The following is a 27905-nucleotide window of genomic DNA, read 5'->3' as shown; positions in this document are numbered from 1 at the left end:
ATCCTGTAGAAACCCACACGTATCAACTGATGGACTTTATAGCTAGCATTCCTCACTTTTTAGACTAGACACAGGACATACAAAGAACCTGTACATAAATACTGAATGCCTGGCTACAGCAGTTAGTTTTATTGTTAAAACATTCTGGTTCCATTTCATAGCTCCAAATGGGTACTAATCTACTCTAACTAATACGTTCACAGCTGCAATTATCCCATTCCTCACTGTGGAAATGAAGCAGCAAGGCTCTGCAAATGTAAATGAAAAATACCCAGGTACTACAATCGATCACAGTGCTTTGAGAAAACCCTTACAGACAGCAGTCACGGTTCTGTCACCACACACGGAAGACTACAGAAACAAACAAGCCATATTTCATCAGATTTCAATGCACACAGAATGCACTTTCTCACAATTAAAGGTCAACTTTAGTCAAATACTCAGAGGGGAAACAGCCTAAGGAGAGACGAAGACATTACATAGTCCACCACTTACTATGACAAAACCCAAAACCACTGTGACTGAAGGAAAGCTCACTATCATTGTGTAAGACTGTATGCAGCTCCAAGGAACAAATGCCTGTAAGTAAACAAGATTTCTTTAAAAAAAATATTTGTAACTAAAGTGTGTAAAAATACAAAATGGCAAAACTAGTTTGAAGCAATTAGAGTCCAATAGTTTTCTGTGTTTTCTTTTATAGCCTTTATTTTTAATTGTTTTTTTAGAACAGCAAATTTTGTTTGACAGCAGTGCCTTCTGGTCTGATAACATAGTCCCCATTTTCAAATGTAAAGATTTAAAATAAATCAAAACGAACATTAAGGCGTACAAACAGCTACTTCATGTCTGTCTTACTTAAAATAAGGGTGAATCTCACTCATTAAGATGCATGGAATGTTGGCACACGACTCAAGCTGCTGTAGGAAGATCAAATGCTCTGCGGGCACTGAAAACTCTAAAACACACCCTTACATGGCTTTGTTTTACACATTTAAGTGTTGAGAAATGTCTAAATAATAAGTAACAATTAAAATAAAATGTTTTATTTGTAAATTATGTACAGAATACATTTTATGTTATGACAAGGAGATGGGGATGAAGGAAGAGCCCTCACAATCAGTGCTCTTCACTTTCTGCTAGAGATGACCACCTTTCTCTGGATTGAATGTACAATTCAGTTTGGATTTCCTAGTTGCAAAAGGAGAATTTGTAGCTAAATTAAAAGTGTTGCTGTACTATTACTAGTTGGTTTGTTTCCACAAAATGCTCTTGATCCCTGCTAACTCAAAATCTTAAAAAGGAATTTTCTGGTATAATTTTATCAAGAAAAACAAAAGCATGTCTACCAAGAACAATGAGTTTAAGCATTTCATCATAAAGAAACTGCAAAATGGCTATATACTTATGCATAATTTGAAATGCTGCAGTTTCTTTAGTGATTTCCATTAGTCTAACAGTAAAAAGCCAACAACTATCAAAAATGCCCTTAATCTAAATTGTCACTGTGGACAGTATTTCTTTGATGACTATCAAAAATGAGGCCTACTTACTGTAAAATTATCAGATGGATAAAGTTCTTAATGGCTTTAGACTGTGCCAATAGTACCAATGTTCTACAAAACAAAAGGCTGACTGTAACTGAATGTCAAATACATTTCAGAAAATGGATTTAAAGAATGCTACAAATGCCACGTGTACATTATGATGATCACCCAACATAGAAAACCCAACCTGCTGCACTTATTCAGTCCCCAAATTAGTCAGATTATGATTTTTCATGTGCAGATTTAGGCATTTCTCCATCTTTGTCATCATCTTCCTCATCACAATCTCCATCTGTCTGCTGTTCCAGTTCCTCTTTTGTGATCATTTCAAAATCATTCCCATTTCCACTACTGTGCTGGGACCGGTCATCTTCCCTCCTGTCACTGTCTGTGTCTGAGTGCCGCTCTCCTCCTGAGCCCTCTGTTCCATGATTTCCTGCTGCTACTTTCCCTTCTTCATCTTCCTTTTTCTCACTGTCTGATTTTTCCTCGCTGTCAGACTTGTGTTGCTTTTTGGTTTCAGATCTCTCGTCTTTCTTCAAGTCTGCTTTTGGTCCTTTGTATTCATGTGTGTACAGAGGCCTGAAGGAGTCGATGAAGCCCACATCAGCAGTCAGGTTTGGCAAGAACCAGAAGTGGTGCCTTCCTCCAGTTATCAGCCAGATGATGAGGAACAGAATACAGCGAGCTGTGGGAGAAAAGTGCCTCCTGAATAAATAAGCACTCAATCAACCACAGGGAAAATTTCTGGGTAAGAAGCCGAAACAATAGCTTCATGTACACATTTATGTACCATAAAGATGAATATTTAAAATCAGATTAGCTTAGCAGATATCAATATTATAATAGCAGAGTATCTATTTTTTCAAATCTGGGTGTTGTTTCATAGACATATACTTAGGATTTATGTATTTTGTGACATTGTACTTCAGTAAACATAATAGTCAGTTGGAAGTTGATGCTTTCATGAGAGAAGAAAAATGTAAGAATTATGAATGATATTAAGAAACCAACTGGTGAAATACGAAAATGTAATGTAGTCTAAGTAATACTAAAACTACATTCAACATATAGTATGTTATAAAGCAAATATACTGAACTAGTGTATACACAGAAATATATATTATTATTTCTGATTTTAAAATAAATTTAAACAATTGAGTGGGTCCCTACATTTGTTGTGGAGTTAAAGCATGTGCCAACTCATTTAGAGATAGCTTAGCCTTGAAGAAGAATTAAGGCATTAGAAAATTCATACTGTCAAATTCTTGTTTTTTTAATTAGGTAAATTATGCTTATTTAAGTGCCAACTGCCCCAATATTAAGAAAAATCTTATGTACCTAAAATAAAAGCTAGGTATAGTAATGGTGTATTTGGAGAAATAACCAAAGAAACCCCAGAAAACAACATAATGCTAAAACAGTAAGGCTGGTCGGTACTTGGGCTTGAATCTGGGCAGCCTGTCAGCTAGGCATCGTAAAACTGTATCCTCAACCCAATTCTGAGACAGGCTACACTGTCCAGAACCTGTGACTTGCTACCTAATCCAAGCTGGCCTTGACATCCCTGTCTTCCTACCTCAGCCTTCCAAGTAGCTGGGATCATAGGGTTTTGTAATCATGCTTGACTGAGATGACTTAGTATATTATCAGAAACCTCAGTATTTCAAACAGTTTTCTATTTTTTAACAAGTATGTATAGATTAGTGATTTTTTCCCTTGTCTTTTTCTTTTTCCCCCAAGACAGGGTTTCCTGTATGGCCCTGGCTGTCTTGGAACTTGCTCTGTAGACTAAGTTGGCCTTGAACTCAGGGATCTGCCTGCTTCTACTTTGAGTGTGGGTATTAAAGGTGTGTCTCTGGCTTTTTTTTTTTCTTTTTTTAAAGGTCTCAATGATTATACAAATGTTCTAGGGTAGCTTACCAGCTTTGTTTCACCCTTTTTTTCTTTTTAATCACATATTTTTTATTTTAAAGAAAGCTTACAAAATAGCTGGTCCATGCTTTTTTCATTATTGTGCTTTGGATAAATTAAAGGACAATGACTTTTATATATGCCATAATTTATAAAGCAGTACTTATAAATAATCTTTCTTATAAAGTAGTATTTTTATTTTCATGAGAATAAAAATATATCAAATAATACTGCAGATCAGTTTTATGACAGAAATAAGGTAAGTGTATTTAAACTGTAATTGCAAGTAAATTCCACTGATAAGAGATAACGAGTCACTTTTAAAGAGGCAATATATTTTTTCGTTCAAATACAAATTATGATGTATTTATTAGTTTACTTACAAAGTTGTAAGATATGTGAAATATTTTGGTTGTAAGTAACATTGAACTTTTTATAACATGTAAACTGAGCACAGCAGAATTTTTACATTCCAGTTTTATTATGCCAGTAGATAAAAGAATGAGCCACAGAAAAACTACATGTTCTACCCTACCATTCTTGTAGTAAAAGCTCCACATTTCAGAAAAATGCCAGTTTCATTTTAAGTGGTGATATTAACCATGAATATTAAAAAATACCAAATTTTGAACAATTCTAGACCACAGGATTTGTAAGTGGGCCATAGATCAAAACTATTTCAAACAAAAATTCGGAGGGTGGGTAGGCTCAGGTGGTGGAATGCTTGCCTAGTAAGCAGAAAGCGGCCCTAGGTTTAATTTTCAGCACCACATAAAACCAGGCATGGAGAGGCACGCCTAATGCCAGCACTTGGGACACAGAAACAGGGGTTCATAAATTCAAGGTCATTCTCTGCTACACAGCAATCTTGATGCTAGCTTGGTCTTAAGACACGAGACCTTGTTTTCAAATATATATTTGTAATTACATGTTGGGTTTGCTTCTCACTTTAACTGCAAGGCTATCTGATCATACTTGATCATACTACATGTTTATATACATAGGAACCTGGAAAAATATTTTCAAAATTCAAGAAACACCATTTTAAAGGTCAAAACAATCTAAAATAAATTATAGTGACTATGAGTTAAATATAGCAACTAGAGTAATTTTGTTCAGTAGAATTAAACCCTCTGCTGAAAAACTTCAAGGAACTTCTGTAAATTTCACTGGTTTGACAATCAGGTGACATCAGTCTTACTGTATCTAAATGTGAGTTCAAAGTCTATGGCTTTTCTCCTTGGTATAGGCATCACACTGACACTAGTTATCTGTTTAATAGGATTAGGTATTATTTCTTGGCCTACAATTGTGCTGTGCTGTCTGCAGAAGCAGCAAGGGATTTTTCTCAAGGTAACTAAGCTAGAGGAAGGAAAAAAATGAAAGTTAGGTGGAAAAGGGCTCAAGGATGAAATGGGGGGCGGGGTCTACCACCATGGTAGACTGGAAAGAAGCAGACAAGTTCCTGGGTTCATGTGAGTGGTGGCACCAATTCAGGATGCCCTGGTGATCAGGGAAGGTATGATTAGAGAAACCGTCTAGGGCTATAGCAATGATGCTTTACAGAAATAAAAATTAAATTAGAGAATAAGAATCTAGTTTAGTTAATGTTGGCCAAGTTGTGTCATTTCACAATAGATTTATTTTTCTATGAAGCAATACTACTCTTGATTGGGAGTGGTGGCATGTGCTTTTAATTCTAGCACTTGGAAAGGCAGAGGCAGGTGGATCTCTGTAAGTTTGAGGCCAGCCTGGTCTACAGAGTGAGTTTAGGCCAGCCAGGGCTATATAGTGAGATCCTGTCTTTAAAAATTAAAGGCATAAAAGAGTTCAATAATTCTGAATGTTAAAAAAACATCCACTTCCTTTTCCTATTTGGTTTTTAGTCACTTAATTTCTTAATCCATCTAGAATTAATTTTGATACTCAAGTGCAAAGTTCTAATTGCCCCTAAAGTGGCAAACAAATTATTTAGAACCACTTAACTGGATACATGACTTAAACTTAAATATTTAATACAAGTTACATTTACCTTACCGCAAATATCTAATGATTCACCACTGCAAAAATAAATCTTCATTATAGCTAATTTTAAAACATAACTACATGCAGATTAAAATATAGTAATATATATTTAAACTAAGAAGAGTAAATTTCAAATGTCTCACCATAAAAAGTGATAGTTAAACAAGGCAATGGGTATTTTAACTTGATTTAATCATTACTCAATTCACGTACACATATAAATATATATGCATATAATTAAATTGTACCTATTCTGTACAAAATTATGTTCATTAATCAAATGCAATACTAACAAAAGATTAAATTTTGAAAAGATACTGCAAATCCCAGATTAGAGTCAAGGTAGTCAGGTCTGGGTTCTGTGATTTGGCCTTGAAAGGAAGGTGACACACTTCTTGATATATCTGTGTTAATCTTGCTATTCAGCATCACTGGAGCTCAGGGTTAAAGCCTAAGTGCTCAACACCTACCTTATACCAAGATCACTATTATTAGACACTTACCAATAGCAAGGAGAAGAATGCTGGCTACAAAACAGCCTGCGCCCACACTGAGGTAATAAACACCTACTCTCATTTCGGCTGGCCAGAGAGGGAAGAGGGTGGCTGCTATTACTGCAATAACTGGAATAAGAAATGACAAAGTTACACACAAAAAAGTTAAAACTTTCAGAACAAATATTTTAATGGCTTGTTTATAATTAACAGTGAACATATTCTTAAGGGGAAACTGATAAATACCTGAAGCAAAAAAGTACTATTTGCATAAAAATGATGAAGTATCAGCAATCTCACTTTACATTGTTCTTAAACTAGGTTAGTATGTTTTAAAAGTTCAGACTATATAAGTTAGAAAATTACTGTTTATAAATTAAAACTATTCCTTAAATTGCCAACTATTGTTATTCTGAAGCTATTAAAAATATTAGGAGTAAGGAAGCTTAAAAAATAAAAACAGACAAACAAAAAAACCCAGCTGGACCGTGGTGATGCACACCTTTAATCCTAGCACTCAGGAGGCAATGGCGGAGTTTGAAGCCAGCCTGGTCTACAAAGTGAGTTCCAGGACAGCTAGGGCTACACAGAGAAACCTTGTTTTGAAAAACCAAAACCAAACCAAACCAAATCAAAACAACAACAACAAAATCAACAAAACAATACCCCACTCTCAAAATTCTGAACACTTCCCACCCCTCCCCAGTGGAATCAGATTCACAGACTCTTAAAAACTGGGCAGAGGGGTTAGGAAACTATATACAAGCTATTTATGTTTTCAATTATAGTAGAGCCTGGGGGAGGGATGGGAACTGTTAACTACTATCTAGTTTTGCTATTTGTTAAATTATTCTTTCCCACCCAACTTGCCCCCAAACTTTAAAATATCCATGAAATCCATATAGATCAATATAAAAATAAGTTAAAGGCTATAGTGAAGATGAAATTATTCAGCCTTTGTCCCATTATTCAGCGGTAAACACTACTAAGCTTATTCTATTCCCAGAGACTGCTTAAGTACAATAAAAATTAGTTACAAATAGCCTTTTCTAAATGAATGAACTTATGTAATTTTCACTCTGGCGGTTTTCTCTCTTTATTCTTTAAAAGCTTCATGAAATTCTATTACATTTCCATTATTTCACTCCTCTACTGAGGAACTTGAATTACTTTCCGTTTCACACAGTAAGAGACAATACTCCTGCAAATATACTCGCACATGTATATTGCATGACTGGAGTTATATAATAGAATCAGTTCTAGGCTGGAGTACAGCTCAGTGGTGAAGTGCTTGCCTAGCATGTGTAAGACCTTGGGCACTGCAACAACAAAACCCAATAACATTGAAAAAAGCAAAACAATGAATTCTTTTCAATGCAATTGGCAGGTCAAAAGATACAGGTATTTAAAATTAACAATATTTACTAGACTATTTTCTTTAAATGTAATCTGAAGCATGTGGGTTAAAATAGTAAACAAGTAAGTGCATATACTGTGTTCAACTGTGTGCACAAAATGGGTAAATATAGGATAAATTCTTGCAAGACTTACAGGGTCAATATATTTACATCTACAATTTGAAAGGTATTGCCAAATTGCCTCTGTAAAGGTAAAAATATATTATCAATTGGTGGAGTGTGTATCACCCCTCTCCCAGGACTTTCACTGTTATCTTTTATAACTTTCATCTTTGTTACTTCACTCTGTATTCACAATGACTGGTCAGTGTGATTCTTCCTCTGTGAGCTACATTTATCTTTTTTTTTAAAACCAGGTTGTTCTACCATGTTAATCTCTTAAGAATCTTTGTTTTAGCTGTTACAAATAATTTCAGTTTATTACTTATATTCTAACTTTATGTATGTAAAGTATCCTCTTGAACAGTTCCCTCTTGAACAGTTCTTAATTTAGTTTCTTTGGGGTGCTACATTTTTTACTCTAAACTTTTAGATTATACTGAAAAGCTAATTATATCCTCCTACTTACCAAGAATTAATCCCATGACAAATGTTTTAATGTGAACTGGGTCATAGATCCACACATAAACCTAGAAGAATCAAGAAACCTCAGTGCTTAAAAGGTCTATGGTCACATTCGTAAGTAAAGTCTACTTCCATAACTGTGGTTGGTTTCTCAAAGGCAGCCCTAACTTCTAACACACTAACAACCTTTTCTTTTCAGATCAGAGTTATACTGGATTACCAAGACTTAGTTGTAGCTCCCAGATTCTGTAAATGTCTGTAATTCAGTATCTGTCCATGTCCTAGTACTACTTTGAACAAGACCTTCCTTGTTTTCTTTTTTTGACTAATTTGTATTTCTAACATTTGGCATTCCAATTCAATTTTTATTTTACTGTTTACATTTTCCCTGGGAATTAGATTCACACACATTAGTTTTGCTAATCACCACTAAATAAAACCCTAAAACTTTATATTTTTAAAAGGAGACATTTTCCAATTTTAAAAGTCTGGAGACAGGGTGTTCTTGAGTGAGAGAGAGAGAGAGATGAGAGAGAGAGAGAGAGAGAGAGAGAGAGAGAGAGAGAGAGAGAGAGAGAGAGAGAGAGAGAGAGAGAGAGAGAGAGAGAGAGAGAGAGAGAGAGAGAGACTGTATGAGTGTATGTACACAACCCAACCTTTTCAAGATGACAAGCATGAAGCTTTTGTTCAGCCTGCCCCCTCCCTAAGATACTATGGGCAATCTGCCAGTCAGTTCTGAAGGCTTAAATCAGGCGTCCAGTGTCCAGACTCTACTTATACTTCCTAATTAAAATCAAGCATACCTAACTGGTATTCTCACACCCGTAATGCTTACTACAATATGTAACACTGAAAGATGTTTAAGTGTCTATGGATTTACTGGACTAGGAAAACTTCCTTGCAGACAATTTTATTGTATTTTACTGTACTATTTCCAGCACCTGTGAAGTATTTAGCACATACTGATATGCTCAATACTTAACTCAAGATATATGAGCTCTTCTCATTGCAGAATTTCAAACAGAGGGCCCTAGGAGCCACTGCTTTTTACATATTTGGTAAATGGATTAAGTGTATCAACAAAGAACATGTCTTGAAATTCACAATAGGTCACCAGCTAGGACACAGTTACTATTTCTATAGTAGTTAAGTGACTACCATAACAGTTTTCATGCAAGGCCATCACCACACAAACCTCATTACAAAAGGTATATGGAACTATCTCCTTCAACAAAGCATTAGCAATGTTGAGAATTTCAGGTCTCTCAATAGCTGTGTCTGATGAGACACTGTTGAAGAGCCAGAGATCAGTAGGTGATCCCCATGAATCATTCTGCATTTTAACTGGGCAAATTAAACCTTCAATATAAAAAGTGCACTTTCAAGACTTCACTTCAGGTAGCCAGTGAATCCAAGTGTGTTCATAAGATGGTTTGCTAAAAAGGAAGGCATGTGCCTCTCGTTCCTTTTTCTCTGTGGATGTAGTTTTAAGGTTAACAGTCATCGTGGACCATGAGGCACCTTGGCAAGAAGATTCTAACACAGGAAAAAAGAGCTTGGACTGCCATGGAGCATTTCCTGCCTGTGCTGCTCACCCCTACAATACATTCATGAGAAAGGAATAAGCATGTATTTTGATTATGCTGTTGTAATTTCAGGTTTCATATCATTCACCCAGTCAACTCTGATTCTAACTTCTTATAAAACTAGATTAGTTATTTTCATGTACTTAAATGTATTACTAGATTTTTCTAAATTATTTCTTTTCATAGCAATGACATCAAATAGATTTTTAAGATTTGTTCTATGAAAAACTGGAGTTCTATCATACTCCAATATTCTCATCTTACCTCATTTCCATCCAGAAAAACTTGATCATCATGTGGTTCAAGTTTGAATTTTTTCTTAGTTTCCTTCTTTTTTGGAGTTCCTGGTGTTTCCTCCTATGAATAGACAGGTGAATAGAACAAAACGCTTCAGATGGCAAAAGCTATGACATTTATGAAGTGAAAAGTCCTATTTTCAACACTAATAAAAACCCTTAAGATCAGTGTTTACAAATAGTTCTGAGTTACCTCATGTGGATATAAAGCTTTATAAATGATTTTTACTTTTTCATTTACGTGTGTGCATGTTTTCCTGCATTTGTGCCTGGACCACGTGCATGCAGAGCTTTTAAGGTGGTCAGAAGATACCCTGGAACACGAGTCAACAGAGGTTATGGCCTCCATGTGGGGAAACTGATCCTGGTGCCATCTCCCCAGCCCCACAGTGATTTTTAAAGTTTTAATTTAACTCCAGGGAAGCTTACCTTTTTGGACTCCTCCTTTTCACCATCTTTTTTTTTCTCTTTTTCCTTTTTTGTCTTTTCTTCTTTTGTATTTTCTTTCTTGCTCTTTTTATCTTCTTCTTTCCCACTTTCAGATTTTCCTTTATCTTTTTCCTTTTTTATGTCTTTATCATACTTCATTTTCATTACTTTTAGAGCCCGATGAAAAAACTGTTTCTTTAAAAGCCTTGAGGGAAAGTGACAGTTCTAGTATTACAATTCCCATCAATTACAAAGATCCAAACTTTGTTAAAAAAAAAAAAAAGCAAAAATATCAAGACCCAAATAAAGTAAGCAGGGAAGACATGAACTTGCAACTCATAAAAGAAATTACAATCAGTAAGCCTATGGAAAAATACAGTGAATTATAATAAGCACAAAGAAGTATAAGGAATTTTACAAAGGAAAAAAGCCCAATAGCCAATCAGACTATGAAAAGCTGTCAAACTATCACTTGAACTAACATAAAGGACATTACTGCTTTGAGACTTATGACAGTCTCTAGATACACTGTCAGTAATTAAGACTAATTCTCACTTAATGTTATGTCTCTATTGCAACAGTAAAAATAATACCAAGGAAAATAGTTTATTTAAGAAATGTCTGGGGCTAGAGAGATAGCTCAGCAGTTGAGAACACTGGCTGTTCTTCCAGAGGCTCAGGATTCAATTCCCAGCAAGCACATGGCAGCTTACAACTGTTTGTAACTCCAATTCCAGGGGATCTGATGCCTTCACACCAATGCATATAAAATAAAAAGTTAAATAAATTATTTAAAAAAAAAGGGCTGGGTAGTTCACGCCTTTAATCCCAGCACTCAGAAGGCAGAGGCAGGTGGATCTCTGAGTTTGAGACCAGTCTGGTCTACAAAGCTACACAGAGAAACCATGTCTCAGAAAAAAGTCAACAGAGAACAATGTGTGTCTTTTCAGCTATTTTATGGAGGGTTATTTCTCAACATGTACTTCATTATTCAGTCAACCACTGTGATAAAGTATCTTCAAGTAAGTGATGATTAGTTACATATACTAAGACCTTTCTACACTTTGACAAGGATTCTCACAAGGATGATGGGGATGTCCTTCTGTATGCTGTGAATACATGTTTCTCTTACTGGATGATGAATAAAGCTGTTTCAGCCAATGGAAAGACAAGGTGTAGCCAGGCAGGAGGTATAGGCAGTGCTACCAGACTAGAATTATGGGGAGAGAGATGCAGAGAGTGAGATGCCATGTAGCTACCAGGAAGGTAGGATGCCTGGGCATTCTCCAATAAGCCAAGACCACATGAAGATACATAAATAGAAAAGGGTCAATAATTAAGAGAGAGCTAGCCAATAAAGAAGCCTGAGCTATCAGCCAAACAGTTTAAACTAATTTAAGCCTCTGTGTATTTATCTGGGACTGAATGGCAGTGGGACTGGGCAGCACAGAAACTTCAGTCCACATAAGAACAATGTAAACATTGTGCAGTATTTGAGGCAAAACACTGTATTCCTAGGTAGTTTCAAAGGCTGTTCCCATCATGTGGAATAGTCTTCCTCCAAAAAGGCATGAATTTTTAGCCGGGCGGTGGTGGCACACGCCTTTAATCCCAGCACTCGGGAGGCAGAGGCCAGGCTGGACCGATAGCCTCTGAAACAATACAGAAAAACCCTGTCTCGTAAAAACCAAAAAAAAAAAAAAAAAAAAAAAGGCATGAATTTTTGTTTCACTCTTACTTTTTTCAAGTTTTCTCTGAATTACAACCTAACTTGCTTAAAATACATAAGACCACCTCATCACCCTTCACTTCCTGCTATCTTGTCAACAGCACTTATCTACTCCTTACTGCATTATTTACTGGATGTTTGCTCCTTCTCTAGACTTAAACCACTAAAAAACCGATCTCATTCACTAGCTAATGAGTTCAGGAGCTTAGTTGATTCCATAGTAAGTCAATCCCATTGTTATTTAGGTTTTTTTCTACCATTATAATCCTATCTAAGAAACTATTTGGTTCTTCGCACTGCTAGTTATAAGCCATCTATTTAAATCTCATGTGCTAGTTTCAGAGTTCCTGATACTATTCTTCATGCTTGCCTTGGTAATACATTACGCAAATGCCACAGCACAATCTAGAAGCTATATCACTAACCCCTGTACCTAACGGTGACTATTCACCCTGCTACTTATGCCTCCTTGGTGTATAATCCAGCATGCTTGATATCCTTTGCTTAGTATATTTCCCCTCTCTGTCCAGATGCTTGTTTTGGTCATCACAATGTGACTTCTGGGGCATCTACATTGTTTCTTGCTTGACCGAGTTTCCATGTGCTGCCCAATTAATTCCAGCTCATGGGCATCCTCCATAGTGATGTAAGATTTCCTCATTTGGCCTATTCTTGTTCAGAAGCAGATATTTAGTATATAACTGTACAACTGCTCCATCTGCCCTCTCCATACATGCTAATTATATCTGCTTGGTAATGCATAAATAAAAATTTGAAATGAAACTTTAATGATGACTACTTATAAGTACAAAGGGGAATTCAATAATAGGCTAGTGAGTTACTTAAATGTGAAGAGGAATGTTCTTTAACTTCAGAATGTCTTGAAAAATTATTAAATATATTCTAATTTTGAATCAGAAATACATAATTTTAATGGGAAAACACCAAATTTTATTAGTTTATATTATAGATGCCCACATATAAAAACTTCTTCCCAAAATAGTAATGTGATTAACTATAAAGTAATATTACAGTAATTTAGAATTTTCTCTACATCATTAGTTTTTATCATCAGTTTTCTTAAATTTACCCCATGGAAAAAAATGTTCTCAATCATTTAAGGAAAAAACTATTTCCTCAATCATAGACCTTGCAACTTACAGGATGGCTGCTTCTGCTGCAGGTATGGCTGCTCACACCCAGCAAAGCCAAGCATGTAACCACAGCATAATAAAGGCACTTCACAACAAGCCCTCAGCTAACATCAGTTTAAATAGAGAGAAACTGAGAGTAATTCCACTAAAATCAGGACAAGACAAAGCTGTGCACTCTCTCCATATTCACTCAATATAGTACTTGAAGTTTTGGCCAGAGCAATAAGACAACTGAAGGAGATCAAGGAGATACAAACAGGAAGAGAAAAAAAAAATCAAAGGACCCTTATTAGCAGTTGATATGACAGTAAAAGTAAGTGACCCTAAAAATTCCATCATGGGAACTCTTACAGCTGATAAACATTTTCAGCAAAGTAGCTAGATACAAAATTAACTCAGAAAAATCAGTAGCCCTCTTATATACAAATGACAAATGGACCAACAAAGAAGTTGGGGAACAACACCTTTTACAACAGCCACAAATAATATAAACTATCTTGGGGTAACTCTAACCAAGCAAATGAAAGACTTGTATGATAAAAACTTTAAGACACTGAAGAAGATAGGAAGATCGCCCATGCTCATGGATCAGTAGATTAATGTAGTAAAATTGGCCATCCTACCAAAAGTAATCTTAAAATTCAATTGCCACCCCATCAAAACTCCAACACAATTCTTGAAAGAGATCTTGAGAGAAAAATTTTAAGTTTCATTGGAAACACAAAAAACCCAGGATAGTTAAAACAATCCTGAAGAAAAAAAAACAAGAAAAAAAAATTACTGGAGGTATCGCCATCCCTGACGTCAAACTGCACTATAAAACTATAGTAATGAAAACAGCATAGTATAGGCACAAAAACAGACATGTCAATCAATGGACTCAAACTGAAGACCCAGAAAAATCCACACACCTATGGATACTTGATTTTTGATAAAGAAGCCAGAAATACACAATGGGAAAATGTAAGCATCTTCAACAAATTGTTCTGGTCAAACTGGATGGTTTCATGTATAAGAATTCTAAACAGTGCTCGCTTTGGCAGCACATTTACTAAAACTGGAATGATACAAAGAAGATTAGCATGGTCCCTGGGCAAAGATTACTCGCAAATTTGTGAAGCATTCTTAAAAAAAAAAATCCCAAACAGACCCATACTACCACCACCTGCATAAATCTCAACTCCAAATGGATCAAAGATCTCAACCTAAGGCCACATACACTGAATCAGATAGAAGACACAGTGGGAAGAGCCTTGAACTTGCTGGCACAGAAGACTTTCTGAACAGGACATAGCACTGGTACTAAGAACAACTGTCAATAAATGGGACCTCAAGAAACTGAGAAGCTTGTGCACAGCATAGAACAATGTCATTTGGATAAAGGAGCAGCCTCCATAATGGGAAAAGATTTGTATCAACTATACATCCGATAGAGGGCTAATATTCAAAATATATACAGAACTCAAAAAACCAAATATCAAGAAACAACCTAATTAAAAAATAGGGTATAGATCTAAATAGAATTCTCAAAACAAGAAACCCAAATGGCTGAGAAGCACTTAAAAGAAAAGTTCAACACTCTTAGTTATTAGGAAAACGCAAATCAAAACTACTTTGAGACTTCATCTTACACCGAATATAATGGAAAAGATCAATAACACAAGTGATAGCTCATGCTGGCAAGGATGTGGAGCAAGGGGAACACACCTCCATTGCTGGTGGGAGTGCAAACTTGCACAGCCACTTGTTGAAATAAATCAGTGTGGCAGCTCATTGGGAAGATGGAACTCTATCTACCTCAAGATCTTGCCATAACACTCTTGGACATAACCCTAAATGTTTATGTTACTACAGAGACACTTGCTCAGTCATGTCTATTGCTGCTCTACAGCCAGAAATTATAAACAACCTAGATGTTCAGTAACAAATGAATGGATAAAGGACAATGTGGTACATTTACACAATGGACTATTACTCAACCACGAAGAAACAGTAAAATCACTCGAGGTTGGGGCTGCATACTTTTAACCCCAGCACTTGGGAGATCTCTGTGAGTTTGAGACCAGAGAACCACAGATACTAAGGTTAATGTGGGCTAGGGACCTGAGGGAAAGAGAATCATGCAGGGAAAGTGGTGAGTTAGCACCTCAGAAAGATCAGGTTAGAGAAGGGATGTGGCAAACCAACAAGAGTAAAGAGAACATTTAGATACTAGATTGTGGGTTGGTGACACAACACCTCACTGAAATTAGGTTAAAGGGTTTATGTACAAAGCATAGACCACACACCATAGGGACTGGAGAGATAACTTGGCAAGTAGAAGTACTTGCTAGAGGACGAGGGTTTGGTTCCTGGCACCCCTGTGGCAGCTCACAACCACCTGTAACTAGAGTTCCAGGGGAAGTCGACATTCATTTCTAGCCTCCACAGATACCAGGTACATACAGTACACAAACATGCAGCCAAACACTCATACATGTAAAATAAAAATAATTAAATGTTAAAAAAACACAATATTCCTAAAATACTAGCATACCATTTTTCACTCTGCCATTTCCCCTCAGACTCCACTTAGTTGCTTTAGAAATGAAATTGGACAAGTCTTACTGTGGTCATTGAGCAGGAACCCATGAGAACTATCATGGTGACGACTTTATGGTTTATCAGAGGTGGCGGATACCAACTTAGGTCAGTCCTTTATTTTACGGCAGAATGAACACAAACAACCAGACATGAGGAGGAAAAACTTACAGTTCAAAGTGAGTTTGTCTCTAGGACATTCTTCAAGTTTCAGGTCTCTTTTTTTTAAGGATACATATTTTTTATGTGTATGTTGAGTGTCTTACACTATGTAAGTACACTGTATGTGTGCACTTGGGTGTCCTCATACATCAGAAGAGATCCTCTGGAATTTATGTAACGGAGGGCTATGATCTGCCATGTGGGTGCTGGGAAACTGGGTTCCCTTTGCAAGAGCAGCAAGGGCTCTTAACCCCTAAGCCATTTCTTCAGCCTCAGTATCTTTTAAAACTTCATATAACAAGGTATTAAAGTTCCTAAAACACCACAATGAGTGAACTAAAACTGGCTGCTCTCCTGAGAGATTTAGGCTCACAGATTTATTATCCTTAGCAGGAACACTGGCAGGTGACACAGACTAACTTCTACTCCAATAAATGCACCATTAACTTATTGGAGGAGACATGGTCAAGGATGGAGAGCAGGGGATTTGACTGCTCCATTCAGCACTTCAGCCTATTCTGCTGTTATGACCTTGGGCAGGCTTTTAGCTTTGCTTTGTCCCAGTTCCTGCAGCTGCAGTATCTCTTAACTTTTTATATATAGCATGCACGCACACACACACACACACACACACACACACACACACTCACTCATGAAAGCGTGCGCACATACACTCCTTGAAAGCAGAGAGGGAAGCTTATATTTTGAAATTCTCATCAGACAAATTACTATACAAGATAGTAAATATAAACTGTATCATTGTTACTTCAGCACTAATCCCAAAATAAAACTTGTTTCTGAAATGCTTATTATTCATCTCTGGCCATTTGGCAACTAAGAACTTTAAGAAATATTTGATAGCCACTGCTGGGATAGAACAGTGGAAACACTGTCCGCTCTGAACATCCTGAAACTCAAATCCTATGTCACTTCCAGTGTAATCTTGGGAAACCAGGCAGTTAGGAGCCCCAGTAGCTCCATCATAAATTAGGCCTCTAAATAATATTTACTTATTAGGCAGTAGTAAAAATTTAATAGCAAAGAAATATTTGATAATTACTAACTTTAATTTATTTTGTATTTATTAACATATATTGTTTTTCACTGTGACATTTTCATGTACATAATGCATTTTGACCAAATTTACCCCCATTATCCACTCTTATTCCCCTCCCATTCCTGCAACTAACCCCCTTTTTCTGCACAGTCACTTTTCTGCTTTCCTGTCTTTTTGTGTGGTTGTGTCCCAGTATGTTAGAGAACTCAATCCTGTAAGTCTTGATGCTAATATGTGCTCAGAGGAGGTTTCAGGCTCACTTCCACTCTGGAGAAGGAAAACCTATGGCCATAGTCCTGGCTATGATGCCCTTTTGCGCTGAGCATCAAAAGAAGTCTCTTATCTTCTTGGCCCAAGGTAACTTTAGTGAACCCCTGTACTTCTGTTGTCTGCAAGATGAAGAAACAGGTCAAGGGTGTGCCACTGAGTAGTCCCTTGTACCACAATTGTCCTGAACTCTGAGGCCACATGTCTTCATTAGCTCCTGTAATCAGGAGGCTTAGTTGGGTCTTATACAGGTTCCCCCCTTGTCAGTCCGGAGTTAGTGATCTCCCACTATCTTGGGTCAGCTGTTTCTGTGGGTTTCCCCATCATGGTCTTGACCTCTTTGCTCATGTTATCTCTCCTCCCTCTCTTCAACTGGACTCTAGATGCTCTGCCCAGTGCTTAGCCGTGGAACTCTGCATCTGCTCCCATCAGTTACTGGATGAAGGTTTGGCAATTGTGGTAATCCTCGATCTGATTACAAGGGAAGGCCAGTTTAGGCACCCTTCTCCACTATTGCTTAGTTTTATCTGGGCTCATCTTGTGTATTCCAGGTAATTCCCTAGTGCCAGGCTTCTTGATAATCCCATCCTGTTCCCTCATGTTCTCCTCCCCACTCCCTTTCCACCCTCTCACACTACCAATTTACTCAGGAGAGCTTGTCTACTTCCCCTTCCTAGGAGGATCCATGTATGTCTCTCTTAGGATGCTCCTTGTTATCTAATTTCTCTGGGGTTGTGAACTATTAGTTTGGTTATCCTTTGCTTTATGCCTAATATCCACTTATTAGTTAGTACATACCATTTTTGTCTCTCTTGGTCTAGGTTACCTCACTCAGGATGATTTTTTTCTAGTTTCATCCATTTGCCTGCAAATTTCAAGATGTCATTGTTTTTTACCACTGAGTATTACGCCATTGTGTCAATGTACCACATTTTCTTTATCCATTCTTCAGTTGAGGGGCATCTAGATTGTTTCCAGGTTCTGGCTATTATGAATAATATTGCTATAAACAGAGTTGAGCAAATGTCCTTGTGGAATGAGCATGCATCCTTTCAGTATATGTCTAAAAGTGGAATTGCTGGGTCTAGAGGTAGATTGATTCCCAATTTTCTGAGAAACCACTATACTGATTTCCAAAATGGCTGTACAAGTTTGCATTCTTACCAGCAGTGGAGGAGTATTTCCCTTACTCTACAACCTCTTCAGCATAAGTTGTTATCAGTGTTTTTGATCTTAGCCATTCTGACAGGTTAAGATGGAGAGAAACTCAAAGCAATTCCACTAAAATCAGGAATAAGACATGGCTTTCCCTTTCTCCATATCTATTCAATATAGTACCCGTAGTTTTAGCTAGAGCCATAAGACAACAAAAGGAGATTAAGAGGATATAAACTGGAAAGGAAGAAGAAAACTCTTCCTATTTGCAGATGATATGATAGTATACATAAGTGACCCCAAAAACACTACACAGGAACCCCTACAACTAGTAAACACCTTCAGATACAAGATTAACCCAAAAAAATCAATAGCCCTCCTATATACAGATGATAAATGAGCGGAGAAAGAAATCAGAGAAACATCACCTTTCACAATAGCCACAAACCTGTATGAGAAGAACTTTAAGTCTTCGAAGAACGAAACTGAAGAGGAAGAGGATATCAGAAAATGGAAAAATCTCCCATGCTCTTGGATAGATAGGATTAACATAGTAAAAATAACAATCTTACCAAAAGCAATCTACAGATTCAACACAAGCCCCATCAAAATCCCAACATAATTCTTCACAGATCTCGAAAGAATACACAACTTCACATGGGGAAAAAAAAAAACAGGATAGCCAAACAATTCTGTATAATAAAGTAACTTCCGGAGGCATCAGCATCCCTGATTTTAAGCTCTATTATAGAGGTATAGTCCTGAAAAACAGTTTGGTACTGGCATAAAAACAGACAGGAGGACCAATGGGGTCAAACTGAAGACCCTGATATTAACCCACACACCTATGAACACCTGATTTTTGACAAAGAAGCTAAAATTATACAATAGAAAAAATAAAGCATCTTCATCAAATAGTGCTAGCATAACTGGAGGTCGACATGTAGAACATCTTCACCAACCCCACATCTGACAGAGGGCTGATCTCCAAATATAGAAAGAACTCAAAAAACTGGACACCAAAATACCAAATAATCCAATTTAAAAATGGGGTAAAGATCTAAACAGGAAATTCTTAACAGAAATTCAAATGGCTGAAAGACATTTAACAAACTGTTCAACATCCTCAGCCATCAGGGAAATGCAAATCAAAACTTTAACAGTTTTTAAAGAGGGTTCTCTGATGAATAATGTCCTTTTTCCTTCCTCCCTTCCTTCCTAGACAGAATCTCAAGCAGTCCAGGTTGGCCTCCAATTCACTCTGTAGGCAAGAATAACCTTGAATTCTTGATCTTCCTTCCTCCAACTCTCCAGTGGGAGATTATAAGTAAGTGCCACTACACCTGGTAGATGGTAGACTCTTAAAGTGCTATTAAGCACAGCCATTATTAAATGCTATATGCACCTCTCAAGCAAAAATATAATCTAAAATCTCAAATACTCAGATGTTAAACTTTGGTACCATAAAGCAAAATTTAGCTAATACAGATTATTAAGTATGCTTCTTAAGTATTAAACAGAATGAGGGAGGTAATTTGGTTTGTTTTTTTTTTAAAGTATAAATTCTTTACCAAAAGTTTCTTTACAAAAGAAAACTAAATGAAAAACATGTATGTTACCAAGGTGTACATACTTTACCTTAAATCTTCAAGAAGGGACAGTGCAGCTGTTCTGATTTTAAGAGGAATATTGTATTAGCAATCACTGAAAACAGCAAATAAGTTTGGCTTAGTCCAGGACAAAGCCACTAAAAATTAAGGATAACAGAGTTAATAGTCACCCCTGGAAAAAAAAATCTCTCTGACCCCTTTCTACATGAAACTTGTTCAATGTAGACACATTTAAATTTTTCTTCTTTCATTTAGTAGCCCTGGCAAATACACAAAGGTTAAAAAAGCAGAACTACAAATTACACACTATCAAAAACATAGTAAGCCTAAGAACAAATATATTTCCACTGATGAAATCCAGGTTACATATAAAGCTCACTGCGGTTAGTAACAAAAAGAGTTAAAAGGCTCCAGCTCTACGCAAACAGTAGACACTACTGACTGTCATCCTTCACCAAGAAACATTACCTGTTGCAGTAGTCAACCACAGACTCCCTGTTTGTAAACAAGGCTTCCTCTCCTTTCTTGGCCTTTGCCCACTTTGAATCCAAGAGGCAATCCACTGCTTTTGAAGCTACAGAAGAAATTTATTTTTTAAAATTCAGTATACATAAATATGTCTAAAGAAATCATGTTATAAATGTCAACATTGACATCAGAAAATAAAACAAAATAGAATGTTAAGTCTAATGATTACCACTAGTGCTCTTTAAGGGCAACCCATGAAATATATTGATACCCACCTTCACAGCAATGCTGGCAAATAAATAACATTACTCAAAGCAAGATAAATTAATGGGGAAATGTCAGTTACAAAATATCCTCTTAAAAGTATTTGTATGTAACCATTAATCACAATAAAAAATAACCCCAAATACTTCCTTTTTCCCTCAATGGTAATGAAAATTCTCAAGTTATGGTAACTCACCAAGGAAAGAATCACTCTGAACAATCTACTACTGTGACTAGCAAATAAATACATTAGATTTAGAGATTAGCATGCCTATTTTTCTAATCAAAATCATTAATAACAAAAAGAAGGCATTTCTTCTGTGTAAAGAAATTCAACTTAAATTGATGAGACAGGAAAATACCATCTATCTATCTCTCTATCTTTTTTTTTTTTTTTTCCAGCACAGGGTTTCTCTGAGCTTTGGAGGCTGTCCTGGAACTAGCTCTTTCAGACCAGGCTGGTCTCTAACTCAGAGATCCGCCTGCCTCTGCCTCCCGAGTGCTGGGATTAAAGGCAAAGGCATGAGCCACCACCACTCGCCATCAACCACCATTTATAAGCTATTGGGCTATATTATATTATAGATGATATCAGCTTATCATGAGGTTGAATGGATAATAAGTGAACAATGTACCTAGTTAGTTCCATGTAACCACACTATCTGAACAAAAGGTAGTATTTCATAACAAACACTGAAAATACATCTTATTTTTAAGATTTCCAACAAAACCAATTACAAAGCACTTTATCTTTTAACTTTTTAATCATGGAGGCAAGACCAGGATAGTCAACTGCCATATGCCCATCACCCAGCTTTAACAATCATACATGGAAGCTCTTTCATAACTTCTACATATCCTACTTTCGGTAACTTCATAGGATTTACACAGTAGTAAGACTTTAGAGAGGTAATCCTACCAATAAAATAATCGACCCGATGGCCCATCATATTGGTGGACTTTGTTGGACAGTTGAATCGAAGATACTTGGCTACAGCCTTCTCTTCTTTTGATGGTTCACCAACTTCCTGCAACACAGGAATATTAATTTCGTGTGCTTATGTATGTAAGAAATTCAAGCTCTAATTTCACATCTGTTCTGTAAATCCTTTTCAAGTGCTATAGAAAGCTCGCTTTCAGACATTCCTTGGGGGCAGATTTGATAAGATACAAAAGAAAAAAATGGATACTCTTAATAATGTCTTCTATATACAAACAGGGCCAAAGGCTGTTGGCCTCAACTATAGCTCAACAACTGGTTTTTTCAGAGTATTAACTCTTTTGTATAGTTTTCCTTCAGTTTTGTATGGCTTGTTTTTTTTTTTGTAAAAATTCGCCAGTTAACCTAAGGTAGCTGCCTCAAGGTAGTGACCAGAAGAACTGAGGTGCTGAGGACTGGGACACATGCTGTCTGGGACTTTCTCTCCCCGGTTCAACTGTGGCAAAAAGGGAAATTCCAAAGGACTATCTCTATTAACCGCAGCACAGTAACCAAGAGCAGTTTTGGAAAAATTGTTGTATGCTTTCCTGTATCTTTCCCCAAATTTTCTAAGACAAACTCAGTTACCACCAACTATAATTATTTCTGGCAATAAAAAGTTCAACCAATTCTATTTTATAATAGCAACATTTACTAAATGATTTTCCACATTCAATGCATCTGGTGTCAACTTAAAAGTTTATCCACTTAACTGGTAACTTGTGCTAGTCTGTTACTAAGTAAAAGCCTTTTGAGAGTATTAATAAATGCTTATAAAACATACAAAAACAGCAAAACTCTCAAATAAATGAAAAGAATTTTTAGCCCCATTAACTCTCACAGTTGTCTTTGAATGAGGAGGCAAAGAACGAACAAGTTTAGGAGTTTAGGCTAGATTGCCTTTTCTTTCTATCCAGATACCAATTTACTGGTTGCTGTTAATCACAACCCAAAATTACTTAAACAGAAGATGGGTAGAATATTCACAAAAGATTTTATTTAATATATTTTAGAATATATCAATACCCAGATACTACAATTAAATAGAAATTGTCATTTGTAGCCTTTTGGGGGAAAAAGATCCAGAGTAAGTCATCGGCTTTACTCTTACAGAATTTCAAATAATTTGCAGCTGAAAAGAAATAAACTTACGTCAGTTAATTGCGGGGTGAATAAAAGAAAAAGTCTTAGTTTGTCAATTGTGAATTTGAACATAGGTATGTTTATGAAAATGCCAACAGGTTAATAGAAGATGTTTTGAAAACTAGAGGGGATCTTGAATAAACTATTTGCTTAAAGTCATACAGCTAACAACAGCAGTTCCTTCTCCAACTTGCTTCTATAATATTTCCTGTGGCAACAGGTTTGTTATGTACTGCAAAATTCTCTATTAAGTCCAGTATGTTTGGGGTGGGGAGAAGATGAATTTTCAGACTGAGGTTTCTAGGTTCTTTCTCTTTCCCTCAGAGGTCCTGAGAAGTCAAACTCAAAGTCTGGCTGAAGAGTCCCCAACATTTTTCTTCTCTTTCATGAAATGAGGTATATAAACCCATGATATGTCGTGATTTTACTGCCAGGGAGACAGATGGGCACAACCAAAATAACTTATGGAGGTTATACAAGTCCTAAGATACAGAAGTCATCTGAAAATTTTAAAAACTGAACCCATTTCTATATATAAGCAGAATACTATACGCGATGATTCTCTGAGCAGGAATAAGTCACACTATCTTTGTCACAAAATTTAATATTCAGAATTTGGGGAGCTAGAGAGATAGCTCAGTGGTTAAGAACACACACTAGTATTCTTCCCAGCACCTATATTGCACCCATCACTGCCTGTAACTCCAGTTCCAGAAGATCTGATACTCTTTTTCTGTCCTCAGATGCACCAAGGTGCACATATCTCCACAAAGATACACAGGCATACACAAAATTAAATATATATGTGCAAAATGATTTGGAGTTAAAGTATTTCAAACTTATTTTTTTAGTCAAGTGGAAAGAAGAATCCACTGAAAATTAGATGACTAGTCTAAATCTAGTTTTATTGACTTAAAAGGCAATCCTAGTTAAAAGTCACATAACCTCACTGGACATCAGTTTGTCAGTAAAAATGAGGGTGAGATCAGTAAGCTTCAAGCCGACCGTGTACGGACTGAACATTTTTTTCCTGTGTAAGTGTGTGCATGTAGAAGTCAGGACAGTTTTCTCTTGCCACCTTGTGGGATCAAATTCGAGTCATCAGGCAATTGCCTCTGCCCCTGAGCCATCTCCCCTCTCAAGGCTGCACTTAGGACAGAGGCTTCCAGATAGATTCTATCAGATTCTTCAATTTTTAAGCTTCACGATACCAGAATTGCAAATCAATGCTTCTAGTGCCTTGTTAATCTATAAAGTCACTGTATTTCCTAAAAATACGTAATTGCTTTTCTTTTTTTTCTGGTTTTTGAGACAGCATTTCTCTGTGTACCATAATTATTTTTCTTAAACAAGATTTTTTTGTTTTTAAGTATTTTATTAGTTTGGATTGACATCACTCTAGTTAGTTATTAAAAATTTTCAACACAATGTCAGTTAACATACAAGCTCACTTCCAAGTTTCAGTGAACTGATCTGAGTTCAAGAAAGAAATGTGATAACAGTCCCCTTGCTTCCAACTCTGTTAGGGTAACAGATTTTAAAATTATTTTGTCCTGGAAAAAGCAAACGAACTGGCTATAAAAACAAAATGAAACATAACTCTTAACTTAAGTGGTTTTTATCAAACATCCCTCCCCAAAAAAGCCATTGTCAATAGAATCTACTTAAAATTCATTTCTGAACAAAAATATCAAGTAACAACAGGAAGCTTAACTATTAATACATACATGCTTTGCTTTAGAGTCCTTGATCAGATTTTTTTTCGGTAAGAAACTCTGGACTTTGTTATTACATTTGATTGTTTTATCACAAGTGATGCCAGTATTAGAGCTTTTGGTTCTTGACAGGAATAAAAGTGAGGAATTCCCTCCCAGGACAGTTGGAGGAGGTTGAAGAAATGTTCCAGTGGTTAAGCACAGGCTGCTCTTCCAGAAGACCTAGGTTTGGGTGCCAGCACACACTGTCAGGAAGCCTGTAACTCTAGCTCCATGGGAGCTGACACCTCCTTCTGGCCTCCACTGGCAGCACACCTGGACCCCATGCGCACATAACCACACGTAGTCACACATGTACACACAATCAAAAAATATGTGCTGGGCTGTATACGGGTAGTAATGTAGTATCTTCCACAAACATCCTATACTGTCATATAGAAATTAAGTTAGAGGATGTGAAAAAAGTTTAATTTCATAATACCAAGCTGACTTTTAATAATTAGAGTCTCAAATGAACAGAAAGCAAATAGCCATACTTCATAGAACTTTCAGCCTAACGGTTAATTTACTGAATAGGTGGCTGTTAATTATTTTTAAGCTTATTAAGGAGTGCTTAACAAAAACCTAATTTCTTTATTCTGGTGAAGGAGGGCAAGAAAGAGGTTATGTGCTAAGCATTTTCAAGAACTTTTAATGTCATGCCAACTCTACAACCCTAAAAAGAGTTTTCTGTAAGATAAACAATCCTCCTTACAAATTCAGAAGTTGTGGTGAAAACAAAACTTCACAGTCCTTGCTAACTGGAGGAGCTGGAGAACAAACGGTACAAGATGACTAAGTGCAGCTTGTGGCCACTACCTCAGAGTGCCATAAAGCTTCTTCACCCACTTCTCTGTTCAACCTGGGTTCACAACGGACATATGAGCAGCTATTTCAAAAGTTATTATCACCTTTATGACAATACTGAAGAACAGATAAGACTGTAAAATAATGTGTATTAAAGAGCAAAAAGTACAAATTTGTACTGCCGGGGTAAACATAATAAGTACAGGTGGTGCAAATTTGACATTCAATACAAATTATCATAAAGTAACAATGCTAAACCATATTACTAAACGTCAAAAGCCTAGGAATAGCATAATGAGACACTTCTATTGTGTGGGCACTTTGGTGTAAAGACCTATGTCAACTTGGAATATCCCTCTGCACTCGGTTCAAAATTAATTTTGCCAAGGCCTGCCAAATTCCAAACTTACTGAACACCGGTATCGTTCCCACAGTATTCTTAAAAAGTTTTCAACTTTAACTTACATAGCTCAAAGGACCCGCAGGCCAACGAGTCAATAAAACTTTATAAGGAGATAAATATTAACAATTTAGTACATGCCACCACTTATCGCGCCTCTGGGTTTCTGGGTGAGCTCCTGAGGCGCGACTCACTCACATCATCGCTGTTTCACACCCGATGACATTAAACAAAGAGCGGACAACTGGGAGAGACCTGCGGGGAAGACGTGCACAGGTGACATACGCTCGTACGGAGGAGGGAGGGATGGTATGTGTGGCGTGAGGCTGACAGGCCGGCACGCCAAAGGCTCTGGGTGCCACCGGCTCACTGCAGCACCGACGGGGCAGGGTTTGTTTACATCGCGTCGCCTGGAAGAAAGCCGGCCAGCGCCGAGCAGACCGTTCGGTTAAACAACCGTGGAGAGAGGGGGAAGCAGGGCAGACGCCGCGGACCATCTGGGAGGGCCCGCAGGCCGGCCGGGGGGCAGCCGGCCGCCGGCCCCGAGCACAAAGCCCGGCTGCGGTGCCTCGGGTCCGCCCTCCGCCTCCTCCTACCCCAGTTCCCGCGGCCTGAATTTCGGGAGCGCCAGGAAGGACGGGGAACGGACGGGAGGCCCCGGAGCCCCGCGTCCGTAGGCCGGGGCCCGCCGCCGCCGCGGGAGCCCTCCGAGAGCCGCGCCTCCTCCTCCACCACCTTCCTTCTTTCCCCCCGCCGCTCCGCAGACCCCGCGGCCGAGCGGCCGCCAGCACCGCCCCGCCTCAGGCCCGCCGCGGCGCCGCGACCCTGGAGGGGACACCCTGCCGTCGCCCGCCCGGCCCGCACGTCCTCCCCGCTCCCTCCGCCTCCCGGCGAGCCCAAGCCCCCGGCCCCACGGCCCCGCCGAGCTACCTGGATCCGCTTCTTGTGTCGCCTGCGTTCCGCCATGTTGACCGCTCCGCCCGGTTCCTTCTGACGTGGAGCGAGGAGGGGGGCGAGGAGGTGGAGAAGGAGGAGGCGGTGGCGGCGGAGTAAGTCTCGCGAGAGCGCGGCGGCCCGCAGCCCGTTATGTAACCCTCCGCCGCGCTCCCGGGCTAGGGGAGGCCCCGAGGCGGCCGGGCCGTGCGTGCTCGCGTGGCGGCGGGCGGTGGAGCCCGGCGCCTGGATGGAGGCCGCCGCCGCCGAGACAGTCGGGGCTGCAGGGGCGGGGAGGAGGCTTCGGCTCTCACCGGACTGGGAAGTCCGAGTCACCTGGATGGCTTCTAAATGCAGATGCCCGGCCCCGCCCCTCAGAGTCACCGTCGGGGGCGAGGCCTTTCCTGAGGGGTCCCCGGCGTCACCTGCGGCGCTTCCTGCCCCAGCCGGCCCGCGGCGCCGCCCTCGAGTGGGGAGAAGTTCCCCTCCAGGTGAAAGACAGCTTCGGAGCCAGAGATGCAAACGCGTGTTTCCCAGGGTGACGGGTTACCCTGCTCTTTTCCAAAAGCTTGCAAAGCGACCCGCTCCCCTGGTGCCTCCTCCGAAGTCATCTTAACAGCCGGAGGTCAGGAAGAGCCCAGGGTGTTAACGTGGAAGAGCAAGGCTGAGTGGGGGAAGGAGACTGCTGGCCGCCCGCCTCTAGTCCGGCTGTTGTGATTTTAGACCTTCTAGACCAAACAGAAGGTAGTGCGCGCTTAGCTACAAGTTCCCACGACACTGCGGGAATTTCAAACCATTCTGGCTGTAGAAAATTGGGAAATACAGATAAGATAAAGACAATAAAGTTTAGTTCTATCATTCAGGTCTGCTAATTGTTTTAATTTTCTTTTGTCGTTTATTCTCACTGTATGTGTACATATGGTGTGCGTATGTTGAATTTCTCCGTTTTCTCTGTCCACAAACATGAAACATGGTTGTCTACTTTTGTTCACCTTTGCATTGCATAATCTAATGTATTGATTAATATGTAATTAGGGTGAATTGCGGCAACCTGATGCCTTTTTGTAAAGTAAAATAACTGAAGGTCTTTTTTCAAAACCATTCGATTCTACTCTCAAAGGAGCCATTTTTTTTCGTGTATACTTAATATCTTTTGTTTTTTCTAGTCCTTCC

The 27905-nt window shown here is 38.3% G+C and overlaps 1 protein-coding gene and 1 non-coding gene across 3 annotated transcripts; one reads left to right on the top strand and one right to left on the bottom strand.

Annotated features, from left to right (window-relative positions):
* Positions 1-678: 678 nt before the first annotated feature.
* On the bottom strand, positions 679-26887 carry Sec62 (SEC62 homolog, preprotein translocation factor). Of its 2 annotated transcripts, none has more exons than XM_040754565.1 (8): positions 26730-26887; positions 21636-21744; positions 20453-20558; positions 10271-10475; positions 9810-9902; positions 7964-8024; positions 5987-6106; positions 679-2232 (listed from the first exon to the last, which is right to left on the bottom strand). In XM_040754565.1, the coding sequence occupies exons 1-8, from the start codon at positions 26763-26765 to the stop codon at positions 1766-1768; spliced, it is 1197 nt and encodes a 398-aa protein (XP_040610499.1). In that variant the 5' UTR covers positions 26766-26887; the 3' UTR covers positions 679-1765. The 2 variants fall into 2 exon arrangements, with proteins under 2 accessions (XP_040610499.1, XP_040610500.1); XM_040754566.1 differs by lacking the exon at positions 26730-26887 and adding an exon at positions 25998-26035.
* Positions 14181-14287, top strand: LOC121143423. The gene has a single exon (XR_005880612.1). It is a non-coding gene; the product is annotated as a U6 spliceosomal RNA (small nuclear RNA).
* Positions 26888-27905: the final 1018 nt, after the last annotated feature.

Source organism: Mesocricetus auratus, unplaced genomic scaffold, assembly GCF_017639785.1.
Source record: "Mesocricetus auratus isolate SY011 unplaced genomic scaffold, BCM_Maur_2.0 Super-Scaffold_100011, whole genome shotgun sequence".
In the NCBI taxonomy this organism is placed as follows: Eukaryota; Metazoa; Chordata; class Mammalia; order Rodentia; family Cricetidae; genus Mesocricetus; species Mesocricetus auratus.
The sequence above is the reverse complement of the archived record's forward strand: the minus strand, read 5'-3'. Positions and strand labels throughout refer to the sequence as shown.

Coding starts and splice junctions, on each gene's coding strand:
- Sec62 (XM_040754565.1), bottom strand. CDS start 26,765: ATGGCGGAACGCAGGCGACACAAGAAGCGGATCCAG. Junction 20,559..21,635: donor TCGGGTCGATTATTTTATTG/GTAGGATTACCT, acceptor TTTCTTCTGTAG/CTTCAAAAGCAGTGGATTGC. Junction 9,903..10,270: donor AAAAGGAGGAGTCCAAAAAG/GTAAGCTTCCCT, acceptor GTCTATTCATAG/GAGGAAACACCAGGAACTCC.